The 24556-nt window shown below is 38.8% G+C and overlaps 1 protein-coding gene across 4 annotated transcripts in view; it reads left to right on the top strand.

Moving 5' to 3' along the window:
• MYZAP (myocardial zonula adherens protein) overlaps positions 1-24556 on the top strand; it is a 53025-nt gene that overhangs the window by 14452 nt on the left and 14017 nt on the right. For all 4 annotated transcript variants that reach the window (XM_030281456.4, XM_012578162.5, XM_012578169.5 and 1 more), the window contains exons 3-10: positions 668-826; positions 3139-3231; positions 5475-5588; positions 6460-6612; positions 9355-9480; positions 10334-10462; positions 12260-12345; positions 14474-14579. In XM_030281456.4, the coding sequence (XP_030137316.4) occupies positions 668-826; positions 3139-3231; positions 5475-5588; positions 6460-6612; positions 9355-9480; positions 10334-10462; positions 12260-12345; positions 14474-14579 (966 nt within the window). The remainder of the gene's footprint in view (positions 1-667; positions 827-3138; positions 3232-5474; positions 5589-6459; positions 6613-9354; positions 9481-10333; positions 10463-12259; positions 12346-14473; positions 14580-24556) is intronic.

The following is a 24556-nucleotide window of genomic DNA, read 5'->3' as shown; positions in this document are numbered from 1 at the left end:
AGCATAAAAAAGTTCAGTAAAACAATCTGTGCCTGATTTTTCTCTAGAACTGACCTGTCAAACACAATGTGCAAAGCTTATCAGTAACAGCTGTGTTTCCAAATTCTGTTTTATCCTCAAGAGAAACAGATATTTTATCTTTTAAAGAACACTGCCTAAATTAGTGTTAATTTCAGTTTCTCAGAACTTTTTATGGTTTTTTGAGAAAACTTGTGAATTTTTGTTTCCTGCAGCAGGGGGTTTGGGAAATGAGGGATAACTCTATAGTTTAGAGGGAACTGGAGACCTGACAGCGTTCTGCAAGAATGCAGAAAAGTGGCATCTGGTGGTGCAGAAAAATAAGCCAGTTTAACCTTTTCTTACATGCCTCTACCTCTCCTTGTACAAATTAGCCTGTTGTCTCTACATGTGCCTACATGACTTCCATTGAAGGCAGTGGTAATTAGGCATCTCTGTATTTTTCATCAATTATAAGTTGGTCATTGTTCTTTCCCAAAACATGAAGGCTGACAGGTTGATTCCAAAAGGTTTGGCAGTTAGTGTTTATATGTACTGTTTTGCTTTCACTATAACTGGTGTCTCTCTTGGCTGTAAGTTACTGTGATTTTATTTGGGTTTTCTAGTCTAGTACTGATTTTTTCTAATTATTTTTTTTTTTAATTTTTAGGAGCTCTACCATGTACCAAATGGGATGTCTCCAGGGAAGCTCTCTCATGGGATGGTGTATGGTGTTGTGCACCGAACTGACAACAACCATAAGAGAGAAATGGTGGTTTATGGCTGGTCAGCTGATCAGCTGAAAGAGGAGATGAATTACATTAAAGAAGTGAGTTACATTTTCACCTCAAAATTTGTTAAATACGCTTTCCATATATCCATATATTTCCATATATGTAGAGCTGTGAGAGTATAATGGGATGACTAATGTCTAGCCCAACACTTCCGTTTGAACTGGGAACCTACTCTGAAGCTCGTGGCTGGCCTTGGTAGTATTTGAGTTGGGAAAAAGGCATGCTCTATACCTGGGAACTGTGCTTGCTGATGGAAGAAACTATGTAAGGAGACACCTGAAAGGATACAGTCTCTCTCTTCCTCTGCTTCTCCTGAGCCCAAAACACCCAGCTTTGAAAAGGGCTTCTAAATTAGGTGACATAGTAAAGTCATTTGGGTATATTTTGGGGCAACCTTAAAATAGCCTAATAAGGATGTCTTTGTACTACTTTCTCTGTGCCTGCTTATTTATCACAGTTGGCAGAAGATCTGAAAAACAAAAATGCATTTCTGATCCTGCTTGATATTTTTCTGTTCTTGAAACTCAGCATCTCTTTGCCCACCAGTCTTTGGCGCTCAGGCTGTGGCAGTAACACCCTGATTACCTCAGGGCAAATAATCTGACCTCTTTCCATCCACCTTCACCACCCAGGAGGCTGTTGGCCAGTGCTTATCGTGTTACACTGATTCAAGTGCAGTGAAGTTGATAGAAAAGGGAGGAACCCCGAGTCAAGCGAGCAGTGCAAAGCACTGTAATCACTGTGTGTAATCGGTGTGCCTGCTCTGTGGCTATCAGCACTTGCTTCTCTCCTCGGTACTCCCGGTTCGCCGGCTCCCGGTGTTCACCACTCTCAAGCTGAGGTTAGGGACTGGCAGGATCTCAGTGCTGCGAGGCACACGGGCTGCCTCGGCTGCTGTTTTCCTGCCTAGGTAGCTTCTCTGCCCTGCTGGGGTGGTGTCAAGGGACAGGTGAATTGGCACACAGCAGGGCCAGCTCCCCAAACTGGACTGTCTGTGGTACCTGGGATTGCCTGGGCTGGGACCATCTCCCTGCCCTTGTCTGTCCCTTATGAAGGGACATATCAGACCAAGTGAACTGCACGTCTTGCTTGTGCATTCAGGGTACGATGGTTCCAGGAAAAAGAGGGAAAGACGGGAGGAGACATGCTGGCTTTTGCTCTCTGTCTTCTGGAAGCCGTGTTCAGCTCTGCTCCTTTGTGACCTTTGGTCTGCTAGAGTAGTGTCGTCTTTAAAAGTGGAGTCTTTAACGAGAGTCTTCAGCTTGTGCCGTGTGTGTGCTGACTCAAATAGACCAAAAATGATGGGCCATGTCAGAGCTGCTGACAGCTTCCTCTGCCTGAGCCAAATTTGCATCTTGCAAGAGGGTGTGTGCCTGTGCTTGTGCGTGGGGAGGCGCAGGGCGAGAGGTGCTTTCCTGAGCGGCTGGGCAGGAGTCAGCTTCCTTCTCTCTTCCTCATGCCAAAGGGAGCCCGAGGGTAGGGAGCACTCCTTGCATGGGTCTGGTGGCCAGTGCCCTCTTTCTGGGAGGCAGTGGCGGCATTCTATGCAGAGCTGCTAAAAACATCCCCTGTTGAAGTTTTGCCCTCGCCCCACTGTGCAGGCACAGTAAACTCACTGACCTAAATGATCTGCAATCAGCCTGTGCTTGGTGGAGGTGAGGAAGGGAAAAAATGAGGTTGAATTATGTAGGCTGTAGGCAAACATAACTGCAGTGGCATGTGAAGCCAAACTGGAGGCCAACTTGGGGTTTTTTTGAGTGATTTTTTTTCCTAGAATGGCAAAGAGTAATTTGCATCCATAGTTCTTGAAATCAAATTGAGTTCGCCATTCTTCAGATTTGAAATTGCATTGGTAAATGTAAGCTAGTTTGTTGTTTATTTAGATACAAGTCTAAAATACTGAAATTAAGTGTTTATCTCTAAAGGATACCCACGGGAAACCAACCCTTTTTGAAGTATGAAGGTACACTAAGTCCATGCCTTTTTTTCAGAAATAAAACAATATATGATCAAATTACTTTTAATTCATTTAGTAATCAGGCTAAAATGACTTATGAATATTTAATTGAAATTAATTTATATAAATTAATTTACAAGTGCTTAAGCATGTACAGAGAGGTTTGGAATTACTCATAGTGACAGTTACTTGTATCATCCCTGTGTAGACAAGTCTTGAGACAACTTTTTGTCTTCTTCTTGAGAATAAATTGCTGTTATACAGTGGTAGATTAACAGTGGAAATTATGGAAAATAACAATGAAGAACATAGAGAAGAAAAATCATGTCCTACTATATAAACAATATAATCCAAAATTTTGATAAAGGTGTTTGATTTTTCTGACACCAGGTGAGAGCAACTCTGGAAAAAGTAAGAAAGAAAATGTATGGTGAATATGATGAAATGAAACGAAAAATACAGCAGCTTACAAATGAACTGAAAGTAAGTACCCATTCATTTGCAGGGAAAGCATATGGGAATAACTGTCCCAGTGTTATCTAGAAACTTATTTTTTGCTTTAGCAGAACAGAACTAATCTCCAAAACCACTCCAGTTCCCTGTTTTATGTGACATCTGTAGTTTCCTTTTGCTATTTATTTTCCCATTCAGGAAAAGTAAAGCAGGACAGGGATACTTTTGCATGTGAAATTACTAACTGACTGGAACTTCTTGGAAATAAAAGAATGATCTTGATACCATTGCTAGTGTGTGTTGGTAATTAATGGAGATGGACGTAACAGCTTGCAGGTGAAACAAATAAATAACATTGAGCATTAGGAGAAACTGATAACTTGGATTTATTTCAACACTTTGCTCTGTTTTACTGACACTTGTTTAAGTAAACTAAGTAGCAATATTCGTTAGTGTTAAAGTGCTAAAAATTACTTACCTTTTGGTTTGTAATGGAACATTTCAATGGTCATTCAATGACCTGTCTTTCTTCTGATGTGCTGCTTTAGCAATAAAAGCTGTAAATAGCCTTCATATTAAACTGCTGAGTTGTTTGATCCAACCCCCCCCCCCCCCCCCCGAAAACTTGCTCTGAATTTATGTTCAGCATTGATTTTCACAGCCCTGGTTCATAGGAAGCTTTGGCAACTAAAAAAAAAATCAGAACTTGCTGTAAACTGGTACTTTCATTCTGTGCAACTGGTCTCAAAAAATAGAAAAAAATCACCCTGACTTGAGAGGAAGAGAGAGAAAAAACTCAATTTCTGCAAACTGTGTTAAATAGTCATAATGCTGCCAACAAGACTCACTCTTCCCCCAGCATGTATGTGGTAAATGCTGATTCAGGTGCAGCTTTGTTGTCTTTGCTGCTGATCTTTACTGAATAGCAGTGATGATATCCTGCACTTCAAGAACTTCTGTCAGACCAGTAGAAATTCTGCATGAATCAGAAATTCTTCTTTAATTAAGGGTTTCTGACCAGCTCTGACAGAATATCTAGTTCTCCAGCAAATTAGCAGTTCATGAAGCTTCCTTTTGACATAAATGGCATATTAGGAGACATCCTTCCCTTTTTTTTTAGTACTCAGACCATCTGAAAGGAAGCACAAATGTTGTTCTTCCTAATAATGTGGGCTTTTTGTTTGGGTAGTTAGTTGGGAGCTGATTTTGGTTTTACGTGGCTGCTGTCTTTTGTGCTATTTCCGAATTCTGTTTTAAATCCTTTCTATACTCTTTGCTTCAGCTTTCAATCACTGTGCTTTTATCTTTCCAATTTCCAGGACAGTTTTTTGTTTGTGAAGTTTGTTTGAAATTTGCTCTTCCAGTATCCTGCCCTGGGCTTCTTCTTTCAAGTTCTTACCTTGTAACTTTCTTAATCCATCCAAAGCATTTCTGCTTTCATGTGTTCTACATGAGCACACATTTATGGAAGGTTAACAGCCTCTACTCCCTATGCTGACCTAATCTGTGTATGGCTTGGTTACTACACACTTGTCCCCTGTATCAGTCCCTGGCGTTCTCTTTTTATCAAGAAGCAAATCTGGTCAATCTAAGGATGTGAACTGGCTGGCTTTCATTTGTAACACTCTTTTCCTCTTTATTATCGGATCATTCACAATTATTTACACTGTTTGAGTTTTGGTCTCTTCTTGAATGATGTCATTTTGTGTCTTTCCCTTCCCCCCTTCAGTTTTTAAGCATGTGTGTGTGTGCATATCAGAAAATGACTAATTTTCACACAACAAAGCCCTCTGGCTTCCCCTTCCTGCTTTGTACTGTTTCTTCCTTACGTCTTCTTGATGTTGCTTCTTTATGTACCTTATTAGTCAGTTCCTTCTTAATTAAGGCTTTTCTACAATTCACAGTTCTAGATTTCATTATTTCTTGCATTCTTCTGCTTTTCATTCTGAATTTTTACAATCTGCCTACTCTATGTATATAATCTGTCTGAATAGACAGCTGCCAATTGTTCTCTTGTCCTTTCAAAAAGAACAACTTATACAGTGATTGCAGACTAACAATAAACTTAGATACTCATGCCTTATTTCTGTTAGATTATTTGGATTTTAAGTTTTGTTTGTTTGTAAGAATATACTTTGAGGCCTGTATATTTTAAGCATCCTAGTACTGTGAAAATTACCTTGGCATCTTTTTCTTCTGTAGCTCTCTTGGAAAGAGTAGGTAAACTTGATCATTATTCTATATAAAACCTTTTTTTTTTTTTCCCTGCTCAGGTGACAAATGCTCATCAGGAGTCCTTAGAGAATCATGTGCGAGTGCAGGCTGCAGCCTTAGATAGCTTTAGCGAAATGAACAGCTCCTTGACATCAGCATCAATAGACTTGCAGGTACATCTTCATAGCTGCTTCCCAGCTCACAGCTGCCTTTTCTAACATGGATTTCAAAGCATACAGAAAACATGGATGACAGATACAGATTCTAGCACTAAGCAACACCATAAAGTACTGTCTTGGATATCTAAAGCACCTAATTTAGGAAACAAAGAAAAATGTTCAAAAGTTCCTGTGTTTACAAAAAATTTAAATAATGTACAATATAGAAATATAAAGACATAACTGATAAGCAGCAAACTAAAACCACAAGTCATGTCTCTGGGAAGGATCTAAAATGAAAATGTGATTTGGTCTGTATATTGCAAAATGGTGCATCTCCTGACTTAGTTCTGCCTTCAGTTGGTAACAGAAATAAGTGGCATGTTTGGATGCCAGACACTTGTGAGATTTTACATACCTGGGAAATACAGGGGGAGGGACGAGGTGAGAATGAATTTTAATTTTTAAAGACTTCTAAATTCCCATGTATCTGAGCTGAATAACTTAATGTCCCTGCTTTTTTGTCTGTAACTAGAATGTTACGTTCTTGTAGATCACTTTCTTGTTTTCAGTTCACTGCATTTTGTATGTATGGCATGGTCCCCAGAGAGAAGGGAAGCTTATTCATGGTGAAATGTATCCATATTCCTTTTTTTTTTTAAATAGTGTTGCAGGACTTGATTTCACTGAGTGTACTCTTCACGGAAACACCTTCTAGCAACAACAAAAGCCATAATTTTAAATGTTAAAGCTTGCAAAACTGTTCACACTGCATTAATATGTCAGGAAGCTCTTTTAATGTGCTGTCTGTTTCATAATCTTTTGCCTATATTAATTCATCAAATTGTTTCTGATTTTTAATATATGCTTTGTCTCTTTCTTCTAGAAAACTCTAGTGGATGTTACATTGGAGAACACAGACATAAGGGAACAAATAAGGAATTTAAAACATACACACGAGCAATCTATGGAAAAGCTGAGAGAGAAGCAAAAGCAACTGGAAACGGCACAGATTGAAAATCAGTTACTGAAGTTAAAGGTGTGGTATATAAACGCCCCTAAAAATACTGCACAGTAAGGGCATTAGGTGGATGTTAAATGAATTTCTTGGCCTTTTCTGTAAAGGATTCTTCATTCTTCACGCCATTGTCATGCCCTCAAGCTCCTTTATTTCTATAAATCAATACTGGTTTAATAAGAAAGAATCTCAGCTGGCGACAGGCAGTCTTCCCATAACATGGGATGTAACATAAGAGATAGAAATGTTGGTAGGTGAAAATTCAAACCATTAAATGGTTATTAGTGTCCATTCCTATTAAGTGAAAGAATATTACAACTCTGCACATTGCTACCTGAATTTCTTGGTGTTGAGTTTCTTTTGTATTGCATCATTTTTAATAGGTAGCCTGTTAAGTCTTATGAGCATGTGATCAGCAGGTAACAGCAAGCATCTTCAAAAGAGAATTAAGCTACTTATTTCAGAGAAATGTCAGGGAACAAAACACAAACAGCAGGGTTTAATATGACAGAAAGCTTGACCATGTTCTCCCCTCATCAGAAATGTATTCCTTTAATCTCAAAAAAACCAAGCTCACAAAAAATCCAAATAAAATAAAAAATACCCTCTACCCCTCAAAAACCTTTGCTAAAATTGGTCAAAGTAGACCAATTGGGAGATTGTACTACATCAGAATTCATCAAATTTTGAAAGTTCATTTCTATTTTTGATAAAGTTTCTGAAGTTAAGGTGACTGCAGCTATATTCATGTTTAATCTTGTGAGAGAAGGGGTTTCTTTCTGGCTGTTTTGCTAGTGACTAGCACTCAGGCTTAATGATGAATGGTTAAGCAAGAAAATGTAAGTGCATTTCATGTTCTGCTTTCCGCTCCCAGTGAAGCTCTACAGGCTATAAAAGTATTTTGCACCTGTTGTTGTCAGCAGGAAATAAAAAGAGTGAAAAACGAAGTAACAAAAATTATGCAATTAAGATTTTAAAACAGAAATTTGGGCTTCACTATAATATTAAGGACATGCCTCAGCAAGTCAGGGAAAGGTATGTCTGCTTCTAAGAGCAAGGAACTGCAGCTTAAGTCTCAGTTCAACTGAATGCATAAGGATTTGTTTATGTTAAGCATGTCAAGCTCTGCAGAATATATGCCCTGTATTTACACAGCAGAAGTGTAAATTTTGCCCTCACACTTTCATTTTTAGTATCAAGTTAGTAAATAATATACCTCATTACTATCTTTGACAGTTAAATATAAAATTATGTCTCAAAAGGTGCCAAGACTTCTGGGAATTCATTCTAGGAGTGAATGTAAGGGGATGGTGTGGGATCTGGGAGGTTAGTTTTGAAAGGCAGTAACTGCTGTGTACCATGATTACATTCTGGGTGGAGAACACACTTGTGGGGCTCATTAAAGTTTGGTTTATTCATAAATCTGTAATAACTTCGAGCGGAGATGTTGCTGAAGTGTATTATAACAGGTGCTCTAATACATCAACTTTTTTTTTATGCTTGTTTTCACTGTTCTCATTGCAGAAGGTGTAAGGGAAAGAATGATGGAGATAAAGGGCCAGAGATCCTGTTCCAGTTCAGTGTATCTTAAGGAATCTGGGGTTTAACGATTGGCTTTCTCTAAATTATACAATTCTTTCAGGCTTCCTGAAATGTGGAAGGTTCATTTAACTCCACATCCTCTCATAAAGTGCAGGTGTGTGCCCCAGGGTTGGCCTGGGTGAGATGACAAAGGGGATAATTGCAGTACAAGTGGAGTCCTTCAGAGCTCATCCCTTTTCAAAGAATGAAACACCCTTTTGTTTTTCTACAGGGTACTAAACAAACTTGTTTCTGCCATGCAAGATGAGCCCAAGGGTTTACTAAACCTTTTGGTCCTTGAAATAGAAAAAAATCCAACCCAAAACCTTAATCATCAGAACTCTGTATTTTGTAGCTGTGTTAAGTGTGGTGATCAGCAGGGAGCACTTCATTCCTCCTCTTCCTGTCACTTTTGTAGCAACGACCGCATTTCACTAGCGTTGGCTGATTCACAGCATCTCTAGGAGAAGAACGAAGTTCTGTACTAGCTGTTTTACTTCAGTTTTGCTGTGGTTTACATAGTAGATGGATCTAAGCTGTGAATATCCTGTCTGGTGTTTAATTACTGCAGGTGTGGTTCAGTCAGTGTTTTCAGCCAACAGCAGGAAATCCTGTCTCTGAATTACCATTCTGCCCTCTTCCCTGTAGCTCTAGTAAAGTTTCTGGTTCTGGTGTTAAAAATTAACCCTTCCACACACCTGGGAATTTTAATTTTCAGTTTGATTGCAGAGAGGGTACCGCAATAAAGTATTGCTTTGGGTGTTCATAGTCATTTAGAAAAAGGAGTTGAGTCTAGTCCATCTCTAGTCCATGCTTCCGTGGAGCGGGGGGAGACAATATCGTTTCAATAGGGAAACAAACCAAGTGACTTGGAGGCTGTTTTGGAATGTTCAGCAAAGAGGCATGGCCTGATTTTGGATCACCAATGACTAAATAAGCTCAGTTCAGACAATATGGAACTTGATGGAACAGTAACTTCTACAGATTCAGATTTTGTGGATCCAGATTTTGTGGCAGAATGCTGAATGGTCTTAATGCAAATGGAAATCTACTTTTGCAATGTCAGATTTATAACAAAGGGGAGCTTAACGTCAAACTCTTATTTTCTCACCATGTGAACTCTCTTTCTCCTGCTGCCAGCAATACTGTACTTTCTGATGGGGCAACCTTCCTGTCTCATAGGTGGAATCATCGCAGGAAGCCAATGCTGAAGTCATGAGAGAGATGACCAGAAAGCTGTATAGTCAGTATGAGGAAAAAATGCGAGAAGAGGAACAGAAACACAAGGCTGAGAAAGATATGCTCCTGGTATGTACAGTCAGTCTGTAAGAGCAGTGCTTAGCTTGGATGTAGTTTCTCAATCGCTTCATATTCCAGAGTTGATGCAAATTCCTTCACTTCTGTCTCTGTGATTAGTCATGCCATAGTTACTAAGCATTCCAAACATTCGGGCTTGTAGGACTAAGAAAAATATGTCTTCAAACATAGTAATATCAGTGATAATCTATATTTCAAAATCAGAAATAAGTAGGTTTTTCTAACTTCTGATTCTCTAAAAAAGGAAAATATAATGTCCAATTTTAAGTGACAGTTTAAGAAGGGGAAAGGGAACAACTTCACTGGATGCTACTGGATCAAGAACTTTCCTCTCCCCCATTTCCCTCCACCCCCAAGTTAAACCTTTCTATGAACAGTCAGCTGTTGCATTTTTTTAAATTACAGAGTCAGATAATTATGGAGATTGAAGAGAGATGCTCCTTTTTATTCATATTGCTTTGCATGTAAGGAAAGTACAAAGCTGCATGTGGCCAACTATGGTGTTTAGAAAACTGTCTTTTGCAGCAGTGTATTTTTCTCATGCTGTTATTTAACAGCATCCTCAGGGAAAGGGAAGAGAAATCAGCTATCTAAGAAATGGGCAAAAGTTTCTTTTGGATTGTCATAACGAGGCTTTACTAATACCGGAGTATTTCAAATCTTAATCTTTTGCTCTATATAATTCACTCTCAGGGTCATAACTCTTTCAGATTTCTGAGCAGGTGTAGTGAAAAGCTTTGAACTCTTCAGAGCTATTAGCGTGGCCCGATAGCCAAAAAGAAGACAAAATATTTCTCATTAATATATGAGATTCTAATGTGACTGTAAATGTTCTTGTTTGTAGGAGGAAACAAATCGGCTTCTGAAGGCTATTGAAGAGGCAAATAAGAAGATGCAGATTACAGAAACAAGCATACAGGAGAAAGACCAGAGAATTGGTGAGCTGGACCGGCTGATTGAACGCATGGAAGAGGTATGAGAGCTGAGTGCTGCCTTGAGAGGAAATACACCAAGTGCATGGAGGAAATTTCACTTGTTGCTGTTCTCAGCTCCCTGCTCAGTGCCATACCATTGCTGTTTGCATCTTAGTTACTGTATATCAGTAAATGCACCTGGACTGCCGTAGAGACCCTGTGATGGGGAGGTGGTTCTCTCTTCCTGGCGGTCCTTACAGGGCAGCATTTATTTAGGAAATGAGCCATTATTTTAAAGAGAAAATTTAAAAGCCATTCAGTGTCACTTCAGTGTGCAAGGTGTCTTAAGCCTAATCAAGTAATAATCATAAATGACTCAGAGTCTCTTCTAAATGTTGCTGTGGTAGATCCATGTAGTAGAGTGCACAGAGCTCTTTCTGGGGATGGGTAAGAAGCTGATGGAGAACCTACAGGATCAGGATTAAAGGGAGGGCAGGGACAGGTGACATCAGACTGGGGGGTTACCCAGCTGGGAAGACTGAAAGGATGAGGCCCTTCACAGACAATGGGAGCAGCCTCTTGTTCACAAGCCCTGGTCCTCATGGGGATTTTCAACCACCCTGACATCATTTGGAGGGACAACACAGCAGAACATAAGCATTCCAAGTTCCTGGAATCTGCATCTTCTTATTTGCCTGTGTTGATGATAACTTTCTTCTCCAGTTGATAGAGGAGCCAGTGAGGAGAGGTGCTGTTCTGGAACTTGCTCTCATCAACAAGGAGGAGCTGCTGGGGAATGTGAAGCTCAAGGGCAGCCTTGGCTGCAGTGACTATGAAATGGTCATGGATATACTTTGGCATTTCTCATTTCATTCAATAGCAAGCATCTCATTTTTAAAGATCCATGCCTCATTATCTCAGATACAGGAACAGAGAGTGTTTTAGTCAGTGGAGGGAGTACAATCTTCTGCTATTTCAAATGAAGTGGTTTTTTCACCAATTTCACTTTATTGTAGTACATATTAAATATCATTATCTACTGAGAAATACATTTTTATAAGCCAGTCTTGTTGGCTTGACTGCTTAGTCTAATGTGCATTGAGTCCCTTTTGTCTAATGCTTGCAAATCCATTAGTAGAATTAATGATTACACGGAGAAATTACTCAACTTAATATGCCCCTGTAGTGGCTCCATTAACTTCATCTGGGCTTCAGCTTACAGCTTTTAAGTATTATGCAGTGAATGTAGGATTGCAGTACAGTTCACAAGTACAGAGGAGTTCCTTCACATTATTTCTCTAATCTACTCTTACCTGGATGATACTCACCCAGTGAGACTGAATGCCTCTTGAATTCCCATCAAGGTGGATAACACACTTACACTTCTCTGTAAACCTGCTTGACTCAAAACCTGAGTCCTCACAGATCTTCACAAGCACTGTGCTGGTGGGCACTTAAAAATAAACAGGAATATTCTGGGGGAAGAAAATGCAGCAGTACCTTTTAGCTTAGCCTTGGATTGGGAGATCTTTTTGGAAGCAATAATGTGCACAATTTGACTTCATGTCGTTAAAGATTTTGATGACTCATCTTTCTATTGAAAAAATTCAGTTTCAAGTACAGCTATACATCTTCAGATAGGAAATTGAGAACTGATCTTGTTTCCATGCATAGCTGGGGAATTGATTTTATTATTATGTATTCTGTGCTCCTTGGCTATAGGAAATGCATGAATTTTGTTCAATCAGTTTCTATTTTAATTTCATAAGTGATGTTTTGAATTGCAGTGAAATATGCCTTGTGAAGTCTTTACATTTTGATACATGGAGAACTGAATGATAACTTTTCTTGTTTAGGAACGTCACCAGCTGCAAAAACAACTTGAATTAAATGAACTACAAATATCTGGAGCAAAATCTGAAAACAACTCTGACAGTGAAAGGTGAAATATGACTTGTCTGTGAAACTTCTACTATTACTAGGAAACGTCAGGGTTGTTTTTTTTTGTTTTGTTTTGTAGACATCTGAATTTTGCCTTTTCTAACTTTAAAACATCAGTCTGGTAGAGATTGTCCATCTGAATGTAGGTTTATTGACATGTAAAATATCAAGAACTTTATTTTTTGCAACAATGACCACCTTCATGCATCTTTTCTGTTTGCAAATGTGCAGAGTCCACTGTAGATCGAACTAGCTGTGATATATCTGTGGTTTGCATTTTTCTTAAACCTGCATTCCCAAATTCAGAGGAGTCTGATCCTGACTATGAATATTTTCACTATCTAAACTCAAAGGTTTATATGACACTGCTTGAGCGGGTAAAGATGAATTATAACCAGAGACTGAATAATAGTACTTGATTACTACTTACGGTTCTGTGGCACCCAGAAATTAGGTTTTAATGTTTTGGGTGGCCTGTTGTTCTTTGGGAAGCATAAACATGAAAGGAGGTCCCTGCTGAGAGTTTCTCAGTGCCTTGTATTGATCTGTGACCAGCTTCTCTGGTTTCAGAGTAAGAATGGCTTTTCACAGCAGCTTGTTAATAACTTGGAGTGAACAGATGTCGTTCGCATAAAACATAGAATATGGAGATGAAAGATAATTGCTGTTTTCCTTTACCTCTGAATAACACAGACACTACGTGGTTCAGTGAATCCTTTCAGTGTGAAAAGTTACACAGCAGTAAAAGGGTAAAGGCAGTGTTCAGGCAGGAATTTGTTCAATGCAAGCAAGCTCATGGTTGCAATCTGTGCCATGCAAGCAATGAATCTGTGTTCACATGATGCTGGTTTATTCTTAAGTTGTCTTTACTTGTCTCTACCTTATCAGACACTCAAGCTCCACCGGAGGAGGGATGTCTGTTCCATTCCTCCATTGCTGTCAATGCTTAAGATGCTGAATCTTCAATGAGATACAAAATACGTGCTACAATTGCAATTAAAATATAAATTAAAGTTGTATGAGATACACAAAACTGAAAATCCTGCAGCAATGCTTTGTATTTTTTGAGTCCTTGTCAAAGTGCTGCAGTTACATTCTGCAGAGTACTTCACTGTTAATAGAGACTCTTTTGGGGGGAAACAGCATACAATTCAGTCATTCACTGGAATCATGTCTTACAGTTTGCCATCTGCTCCTTTGTCTTAGAATGGTTTTTCTATTTGCAGCTTTAACAGTTTTTTTTTTTCTGCTGTGCACAGACCAAGATGAAAAAAGCCTTTTTGTTTTTGATTCCCCTCCTCCCATTCTCAAATTCTGTCCAGTCCTGAACCTAGGAGTACAGCAGTTTATTTTGTAAGCAAGAAATTGCTTTCTTTAACAAATTTTAAGAATTGGACATACAGATAAAAATGGAGACTCTCATGGCTAAAGAGACAAAAACTTATGGAAAAGCTTCACTCCTGTTTCCTTGCATAGTCTACAGCTACTTTTCTGGCAGGCTGCCAAACCAGCTAGTGGCAGGAGTTCGGTGGGAGTTCACTTTCTGTATTAAACAGATGTGAAGAAATGCAGAATCTATCTGAAGAGTTGTATGCATAAATTTAAACCATTCATAGCATTCTTGCTGACTGTTGAGGAGTTAATACTAATCCAGTTAGCATTCTGCTGCTGTTGGCAGCTCTGCCAAATTCTTGACTCAAGGCTCCCCTGCAGTAAGACAGCTTTGAAAGCAGAGCTGCTTCCTGGCTTTTGTTTAGCATACATTTCCAAAATATTTCCAGGTAGTAGTCAGGCTAAATGTGTCTCTCTGAAGCTGAAGATCTAGTTGTCTAGATGCCTTTCACTAAAGGAAAACACATCTTGAGATTTGTCACATTGTTTAATTGTCAGCACTTCAGGCTCTGAGTAAGCATGTCAGTATGCAAGACAAAGGTGAGATAACTTGGGTGGAGATGGCTGCTTGGACTAAGATCACATTAAAATGTACTTTGGACAATTTGACATCTGTCAGTGCAATTTGACTTGCCTGTCCTGATTTATGGTGGATTATGGGGGTTGTTCTTGTTCTGCCTATACTCCCCACTGTATAGCTCCCCACTTACAGGCTTGATCCGTGCATGTTTTGCCAGGTCGCAGCATTTGGAGGAGGTAGCAGCCAGCTTGAGAGAGCGGATCAAGCATCTGGATGACATGGTCCACTGCCAGCAGAAGAAAGTCAAGCATATGGTTGAGGAGGTGAGATGTAGTAAAACAACTCAGAGTCTTTGGGGAGCACTGGTTCTTTTACTACATAATCCAGAGAGAACTGTGTTCCTTGTGTAGTTGCCTTATGACACCTTTGTTACAGTGGAAGTTGAGCTAAGCATCTGGAGCTAGTGAAGCAGAAAGAGTAGATGAAAGCAGTTGAATGCAGTGGCTGTGGGTTATATACTGTGATCTTTAGGCTGACACTAGTTCCGTGTCATGTGTGTTCAGGAAATGCAGCACAACTTCCACCTCAATTTGAACCATTCAGAGAGTACCTCTGATACAATGCAGTCTAGTCATTAACAGTCTCCTTCCTGTACAGAAGTGGAAGGCAAAAGCTGACCTTTATTGCTTGGTTCTTCTGGTTTTGGGAGATTTTGTTTGGGGTTGGTGGTTTTTTTTGTTTGCTTTTTTTTTTTTTTTTTTTAATGATTCCTCACAGAAATAGGTGAGCAAGCACAGGTTTTCACTGCTTATCTCTTCGTACCCTGATCTCGGGAAATTGTCTTAGCTGCTGTCATTTCCTGTAAAATTTTAAGTGGAATGTTGCTGGATAGATGCTTTAGGTTACAGGCTACCTATGTGTGTCAGGAAACTGTTCTGCAGTCAGAAGGCTGTAATTGCAAACATTTCTGTATCTCCAAGTAGGAAGAATGACATGAGAAATTGATAAGTTTAAATTGGAGCTTTACAAAGATGACTGACAGCTCTATTAGATGAGCCTCCTACTGCAGAGACAATGGGTGTTCATGAGATACCTTTGGTTGGTATCTGGACATCATACATCACACATTCAAGATATCAAATGTTTAAAAGCCACTCTAATGCATTCTTTCTGCATTCACAATGTGCTGTTACAGGATTTCTGATTAGACATGGAGATGTTCCATTTTTGTCAAGTTTGTATTTATATGTTTTTTCATATGCTTTGTTTTATAAGATTCTGATGCAGTCCTGTATGATCAGGTGTGTGATATTAGTGTCTTTTACACAGAGGGATTAAAGTTCTTCTGTTGCATGAGAGATACCAAGTCTTGAGGTTTTGGTTTTAGTTTAGTTCACCATTATCTGTTTTTAAGCATCCTAGCTGGTCTAAAATGAAACTTAGTCTTCATACCATGGTATTTTAATAAGGAAAATTTCTCGAGTCCAATAATCTAATCCATCTAATTAATGGATTGTGGGAACAATTATTTAATCTATTTTTAATCTCTGTATGTCAGACATTGTATTAAAAGTGTTTTTCTGCAGGATTTGTGATATATGTGGCACCCTGAATGAACCAAGTAATACCTGAGGATGGTGGCCTAAATTTTGCCCTTTATTACTAAATATATTTTAAACTTCTGGTTATAACTTGACCTCTAGTGGGCTGCATAGGTATAACAAGTCCTTTCAGCTCTGTGTTTTGTTTTGGAGTAAAACCACATATAAAGCTTGAGTCAATTATTATATTAATATTAGATTTGATGGGTGAGTTGAGCTTACTAATTACTTGTAATGTATTTCTGTTGGTGCCTTCATATACACAGAAAAAGCCCTTCTAGACCATCTGGTTATCCTATTTAACAAGTGTTAGGTGACCAAGTCACTTCTTAATTGTCAAACAGGTCTGCTTCTAACTGCTGTCTGACTGCCTGCTTTTCAGATTCAGTTAAACCTCTATCAGTCTTGACTGCCACATAGCCATAGGGTAGATATTTTTGCTCTTTCCTTTAGTCCCTGTGTGTTTAAATTTTAATTTTAATTCAGCTTCCTCCCGCATGAACACCTGTGTAGCTACACTTATATCTTCACTAGTGAGCTAGCTAAAGACTACTGTACCAGAGGTTTGATCAGGTCAGGTGATACCAAATACATCCGGCATTTAATGTTTGGGGCTTTTTTTCTTAATTTTGTGCTATTTGTTGCTTGTGTTTGTACTGTGTTTGAGAAAATATCCATAATAGAGTTGGCATGCCCTGTTTTAAACTAGACTCTTAATTAAAGACCTAAAAATAGCAGTTTTATAAGTGTAGAGAAGAGTAGCTGTTCTCCATGGGGCAAGAGAAAAAACATTGCAGATATGTCTGTCCTCAACTGTCCAAGTTGTCCAAGTTGTTTGTCCATGTGGTGCTGTTCATGACTTTGTGCTTTTCTCTGTATAATATTAGATGAGTATTTCTTGGCTCATTTTAAGCAAACACTTGCTAACTATGACATAGAAACTGAAAAATTTGCAACAAAAGTATTGAAAAGGAATGCTATCTGCAGAGTCTGTTCTGAAGTTAGGTTAAAAACTAGTGAGCAGCAGCACTAAAAATATCTGCTAGAGCAAATAGGGAAAATTGCACTACTATTTAAGTCCCGGAAGACATGTTCATCGGGGTATATTTAAACACACATCCTCTCTACACTAAATTTAACTGATTGCAGAATGTAATGGCAAGGAATATCAAGAAAAGTGTAATGAAAGCCTACCCTGTTACTCATTATTGCAGTATTTTCATGGCTGGTATCTGTAAAATAACATGCCATCTAAGGGTGTATGAGGGTATTATAATGATATTGATAACTTGAGAAAGAATAACAAAATTATTCAAAAACTAAACATCTTGCTTTCTGAAACACTTAGCTTCTCTGTGGCAGTCAATAGAGTGAGAATGGGCTAACCTGGGAAGTCAAGCAAGCTTAGACTGAGGATGAACTTTGTTTACTAGTAATCTTCGTTTACTGGACGCAGATCTGAAGTATAAATAAGGGCTTTACTCTTCCAGTGTAAATCACAACCAGTTTATGCTGTTACCACCTCCAATTCAGAGAAATTGGAGTAGTGAACATCACCTCAAAGGTATGCTGAACAAACAAGATATACTGCTTCTAACTTATATGGAGAACTGTCAAAATTGGACAAGTACTGAGATGAATCTCCTGGCTGAAAAAAATCACGGAGTAGATTCCTCTTAAGCTGGAAAGATGATGGATCATTTGCAAATCACAGATGCAGGGCATTCTGTAAAAGAACAGCAAGCAGCCAGGAGGAAGTGAAAGAGAAGCTTTATAATGGAATTCTGTGATGTAGCAGGCAGCTCTAGCACCACTGGTGCTATTTTGAAGGCATTTAAAAATGTGTTAGGAGGTGGTAGTCAGTCCTAACTTAGGCATGAAAGGAGACACTGCCAGAGAAGCATCAAATGCAGGAGGCCATGGAGGTCAAGAGTATTACCACCTTCCTCTTCATAGGTCTCATAATGCTGGTACTGAATGCAGTAATTATGTGATCTAAGGAATTGAGCCCGGGCAGAGGAGGACACTCAGAATTCAGTGTCCTTAGCCAAAAAAAAAAAAAAAAAAAAAAAAAAAAAAAAGTGCTATTTTTTTTTCCTCTGAAAATAAATCCTTCTATCTCAGGCATTAATAGAACCTTTTTCAACTTCATCTAGTCAAACCAGTCGTAAATTAAATAGAAGAATAGAAAATAACTTTCAGAAGAAAAATAAATGGAAGAAATAAAATGGAAATTTTCTCAAGTTGGTGACCTTTAATACCTCTGTGTGTTAGCTCTCATGCACATATATTTTTCATTCTCATAGGGATTCTTTTCTGTGAGAGCAAAAATTGCTGCTCATTAGTGCACCAGCTGAGCAGAAAGTTATCCTGCATAGTCTTAAAGCCTCATGTTCTCATTAGAGAGAGATTGCTGATGATTTATGGCTGACAGATTTATCCCTGTGTTGAACTTGTTTGTTAAACAAATCTATTTGCTCACAGCTTAGTATAGTATGTTTAAATGCAGTGCTGGCAGCTAAAAGTGCAGGACTTGCATTTAGCAGGTGTTTAGAAGCCCAGCCCTTTTCTCATACTGTTTGTACATCACAGGCTTTCAAAAAACAAGTGAGGAGAGACAGATGGCCAGAGTGGGTCACTCAAGGCTCAGATTTTTTAGCCCTTGCCTTTGTAGCTGTCTTAAAGTACGGCTGGGTAGAGGAAAGGCAATCCAGGAAAAAAGACAGTTTGATGAGAGGAAGAATTTGCAGGGAAACTCACAGGTGAAAGGCAGAGGCACACAAACTTCAGGCCCTTCCACTAAGGAGTTTCTCCTGCAGAGATGGAACTGGGCAGGCAGATGCAGGCACAGAGGCACCACAGGGAGGGCATGGGAAGCTTGTACCACACTGTTCCCTTCAGGGCTGAAATTGCTCTTGTTCTGTGATTTAGCTTCTCTTCTAAGTATCTATCTGATGGGTCAACCAGTTCATCCTGTCTGTGCCACTGTAGGAAATGAGACTTTCATCTAAGATAAAGGAAACACAAAACATAGATTTTAATTTTGCAAATTAATTATTTAGTGGCTTGAACTCAATTTCAAACCTGGAGAGATTTAAGAAAGGTTTATTTTTGAGATTTATGCAATTCACTTTGAAATGGGTTGCAATTTCATTGTACAGTAAGCTTATTTTATATGTAATGTATCATTGTTGAGAAGCAGGAGAGGGAAGGAAATCAGCATTTACATTTTGTAAGCCAGGCAAGGGGGTTGATGCACATAGAGGAAGCTGTTCTGAGGGGGTCTGAAGAAAAAAGAATATTTGATTTCATGCCAAGAAATTATCTACAGAATGCAGATTTCACATGAGATTCCCCTAACTACTGAATTGAACTGTCTCTAGGTCATGGCCCATGAGCTGTTCTCCAGCTTTAGTCTCAGATTCGTTGGATAATAAATGGTGACCAGACACCAGGGAGAAGCTGTCTCCTGTTCTGTCGGGGAAGATACTTGCATGAAAGGACAAAGTGCTAATGAGCAAATGATATCCCAAATACAGAAGATACTTTGTATTGCACAAATGGGGTATAAAAAGAAGACATTTTTCCAGAAAAGACTTAAACATCTGAAAACATCTGTATGAAGACACTCCAACCTCAGATATATAGTGAAATTTCCCTCTTTTAATATGGAAGAACAGTTTCAAGGTCAAATAAAAGAAGCCACGCAGAATCACAGCGGAAAAGAAGATGGAATTACCAGCAACAGATGCCAAACTTTTATTAAGCAAAACCTGTATTGCATAGTACCTACTATAAAAATGAAACAACAACAAAAATGCAGAACAAGAAACGTAGAAAGAGAAACTCACCTTGGGAGCTTGGAGGAAGAAGATAAAGGACAAAACATGAATAACTTGCTACACCCTCCTCCCCTCCTCCCCAGTACAAGTGTTTGGCATTCCTCAGTGGACTTGAGCAAGCAGTACATTGCTTATCTGTTGGCAGAAGTAGAATCACTGCACAACATCAGCACTTTGAGCTGGGAATTGCCAGGCCAATGCATAAATTAGAAACTTGCCCATTACTAAGGTAGTGCTTAACGAGGTGGGTTGATGTGCAGACAATGAGCCAATGTCTGTAACTCATTAGGACATGTCAGCCTCTGCTTTAGCAATACATGGACATCAACTACTGGATAATTTGTTCATAGAGCTCATTCATTTAGGAAGGTTTCTACATTGGTGCATTAACCTAAATCAGTCAGTTAATTTTTCTGTAAATGCAATGTGAGTTTTAAAATACAAAAAGTGTAAGTTTAAGTATAAATGGATAAGTTGCTCACGTGATTTAAGGAGGATTAAAAGGCAAAGGTGCTCATTTCTATTCACTGCATTATGCTCCCTGAAAAAGTGTCTACTCTTGTCTAGCCTCTCATAAATACCAGTTAAGGTCCAGTGAAATACAGGACTGAGGAAAATCTTGTTCTCCTTGTACAGCAGTTACCTCTGAGAGCTCAGGCTGATGTTGCAATGTCTTGTCTGTCTTGTTTTGTGCATGCTGTGTAGCATCTGTTTGTCCTATGTAGTCATATTTCTGAGTAATTTGTTCATTTCTCTGTATTGGTGTTACTGATGCCCAGTACATTAATGGTAGATGAATAAGGAAAATATAGATATAGTTGAAAAATATGATACTTATTATATTAAAACTGTTCTGGTAAATATTTTAAACTAGTGGATAATACTGTTAAGTGATAAATGGTGATTGAGTTTACTTAATAGCTGTATCTGTTCCAGTCCAGGATATCACTGTATATAGTTTAATGCCTCCAAATCTGTATCTGAGGTACACAGAATAAAATAGTTTCCTATTTCAGGCTTTATTTATAAAGGCTCTACATTTAAATACAATTCTAGTTTTCTCTCAAGATGCTTTTTCCTTCTGCTTTAATAACTTTGTAATTCTGTTGACTTTTCATTCTAATACCATTAGTCACATATCCAGCTTTTCTTTACAGACTCTTCCTTTTAGGTCTTGGAGTTCTCCACTGTTCTTCTTAGGTATTCTGTCCATGAGATCAGTTTAATGCTGTTGACTCTTTCATCTCACTTTCCATCTTAGGGAAGCAAAATTCAGTATTTACACAGCCCATTCAAGTACCATGACAATTGTTTGGTATTTGGAGAATCTATAAGTTGCAGCAGTGAGAAAGAAAGAGATCTTATGGGATGGACAAGAAGAACGGAATTTTCTGGGAGATGCAGCAAGATAAAGTGACAATCTGAAGATTGAGGCAGTTTTGAGAAATTACCTCAAGTTTTCTGAAGGAGGCGAAAGCATAGAGATGGTAACAGCAGCAGGGCAGAAACAAGGATTGGAGATCTTGAAAAGAAGTCCATGACCATATTAATCCTGAGTCAGTGGATAAATTCAGGATGATTCACATTCCATGTTGGACCTCAGGTGCTGATTCAGCTCATTAGAAATTGCAGTGGGTATGTGAAATGCAAACTGCATGCCCTGCACCACTGGCAGGGAACTTCATGGATGGTGCCAGGATGGGGAGAGATTCGGTGCCCTTTCTCTGCCCAGCAGGGAAGTGCCAGGGATTGAGGTGGGGTGGCTGAAGGGCTGAGAGCACGTCATGCCCCTCAGTTGCTGGCACACCAGATGAATTAAAAACCGGAACTTGGGCCTTGTAGCTTTTCTCTTCCCAGTTTTGAAATAGTCAGACGTCTCCCGCTGGAGAAGGGAAAGCAGGAATGATGGATACAGTGGGTTCAGGGAGTTAAGAGAGAATGAAGTGGTAGGAAGAAGGGTGACTGTGGCCCAGGGTTGCTAAAGTCAGATTATTACTGTTAGCAGAACTGTTTTGAAAGGAATGAGCAGGTCATTAATGTAACTGATATTTCTAAGGTTGCCAGTTTTGTTTGAATGCTAAATGTAGCCAGGAAGGTTATAGAAATACAGGTAGAAATGTGGAGTCTTAACAATGTCAGGTCAAGAATTAAGTTCTAGGAGAAGTCTGTCTGGACATTTCTGGAGAAGGCTGGCAGGGAGAGCCTGAAGGATGAATAGTGCTTGTAGAAAATTATGAAGAAATCTAAGAGGGTAGTTGTGCAAAAGCCAAGTTTGGAAGCAAGTTGCTGAGTTCTGTGAGCAGAAATCTTGAAATCTGCAGACACAGAAAGAATGAGGTGGATTATAGACCATGAGCATTGACCAAAGAAAACATAGGAACATCAGGATAATTTTATCCTGGAGTCAGTAAAGAAATTACTTGGATACAAGAGTCAGCCCATGGAATTTGAGAGTCTTTGGCTTGCACTGGTTTGTTTCTGACCAGACTGTTCTGGCCACAAATCAGGCCTAGAGTAGAGTATTGTGTTTGACTCATCTTGCTTCTCCTCTTCTCCTCCTTCCGTGTATTCAACCCAAAGTTCAGATCTATTGCTCTGACACCTGCTAGATGTTCTCTTGCTTTATGCAGCTTCTAGAAACAAAGAAACTCTCAAGATGTGAATTTGTGGGTTTTGGGGTTTTTAAAATTTAATATAGTAATATATTAATATAATCTCTTAGAGTTATTCCTGTTTTTCCTGGTTTCCTGTGACATACCCTCTCAAGGATTAAACAAATCAGGTTGTTCATTCCTGGTGTTAATGGTAAATGATGATGTGTACTCAAGTCCTTATTCAGTAAATAAACTTATTTTTATAGTAAATTACTGTGCTGGGCTGTGTCATTTTTGTCAGGACACTTGTTTCAGCCCTTGGCCTGCAGTAGCTGCTGAGGCAGCTGTTTGGCTGTGTCTGGGGCTGCAGAATTCCTGCTCCATTCTGAGTCTGTTTTCCTTCTGCAGTGGCCTCACAGGGTGCTCTGCTGTGTCCAGGGAGCAGGACTGCAGGACATTTTTCCTGGTGCTGAAACAGCCTCTCATTTTAGAACCTCAAATGCAGCCTCACTGCTGCATTTATTTCTCCTGAAATGTATTTGGGATGTGTGGCTATGTCTGAGTTCCTGATGTTTAAATACCCACCAAAAGGTTCTGTATAGGTTACACAATTCACAGCCTGATCATTCTGTAACCTGCATGGTCTAACCACACCATTCTGTTTGACTGCTAGACTGAGACACAGAGCTTGTCATGATACTGTATAGTCATGATATAGTGCAATATTCATGGTATAGTACAATATTCTCTGCAGGGAAAAAAATACAAACCAAACAGATTTTAAAAATCTGATGTCATTCTGGGGCAAGGGCATGGTTTTAATGGGTTCTGACTGGTACTATGTAAACATGTTACAGAGAGGCTGGAGGTACTTTGTGTATGCTTCAGTCTGCTGTTCCCTAGAGCATCCTCACCAAAATACAAAATATCTCTTTGGAGTTCAGTTCTGTGTTTGGGAAGGGGAGGAAGCTGTTTCTCAAAGTCTTCCTTTTTGCGTTCTCTGTTAGATTTTAAGGTGTCTATGCTCATTTTTGCCTTCAGACTATTCTAATTAAAATAACTCAAAAAAACATCTGTAGGGAGCTGTCTTTCTGTAGCCAGTGGGAAAAATAAGCAGAACTTTAACTTACACAAAATCTATTTGTACATGATTCTGATGAACATAATGGTTACTGTCAGTTTATTTCACATCTTAGGATCTTTCTATCATAGAATGAATAGGAGTTAAGGTAAATGCCTGTGAAACACAAGAGTTGTCTTACTTTTGGATGACAGATAGTTTGATCACTTATTTGGAAACAGAAATATTTTGTGTTTGATGTAAAAACCAGCCTAGGCAGCTGATGGAGTTAATTATTTTCAATAACAAGCAAGAATAGCTGTTTGTCAGTGTGATCACACAGCTGTGCTTGGCTTTGGGCTTCTTTGTGTGGCACTGATTATTTGTGTTAGTAATATTTCCTTATATGCATAGTAGGAGATTATTAATAGAAAAGATCCACTTGAAAGTCCTAAGAGAACAGTTTATCTTTTCTAAAGTGGAGTTTATTGGCAGGACTGAGGCTCTTGAACCAGGGAAGACATAACTGACTCAATTCAGTCATACTATTAAACAAAGTTGTGATTAAATATGACTATTGAGGTATGTTCCAAGATTTTTCTGAAAATGCTATGAGCTTTGTGTTTCTGTGAGTTGAAAAATGAAATGATAATAGCTTTAGATGACGTGGGTAGTTTCTACATGGACTTTAAAAGAGGAAAAAAGGAAAGACCTGATTTTGAGAAAGATAGATGATGATAGCACTCCTGTATTCTGTAACTGTTCAGCTAAAACACTGGTGACATGTGATACCTGAAAGTTGTGGAGACTAAATTAAAGTTCAGTTGGTGTTAATAGCTTTTCATTTTTTGGTTCAATATGTGCATTTTTTTTGCTTATTTTTTTTTCCTACAGTTCTGTATGTTTTTGTTTAAATATTTTATAATTTCTAGCAGTAAATTTTTGGGAGGGTGTTGTTTTCATTATTGTGCCTTAAGTGTTTTTAAGTGTTTTATCCTTCTCCTTTAGCAGGATGGGAATATTTATATTAATCATTGTTTCCAGATATGCTGAAAAATTTTCCACTGATGAAGGGGATGTTAGTGTTTGTTCACAGGATTGATTTTAACATACAGAGTTAAAAAGTGACTGGTGAGAATGCTTGGAAAATTTGACCAAAGTATTCAGAAATGGTCATTCTTGCAATGACTGCCAGAAAAAAAT

The sequence above is a fragment of the Taeniopygia guttata genome, chromosome 10, assembly GCF_048771995.1.
Source record: "Taeniopygia guttata chromosome 10, bTaeGut7.mat, whole genome shotgun sequence".
Taxonomy (NCBI): domain Eukaryota; kingdom Metazoa; phylum Chordata; class Aves; order Passeriformes; family Estrildidae; genus Taeniopygia; species Taeniopygia guttata.
Note: the sequence above shows the minus strand (reverse complement) of the source record. Positions and strands in the feature narration are given on the sequence as shown.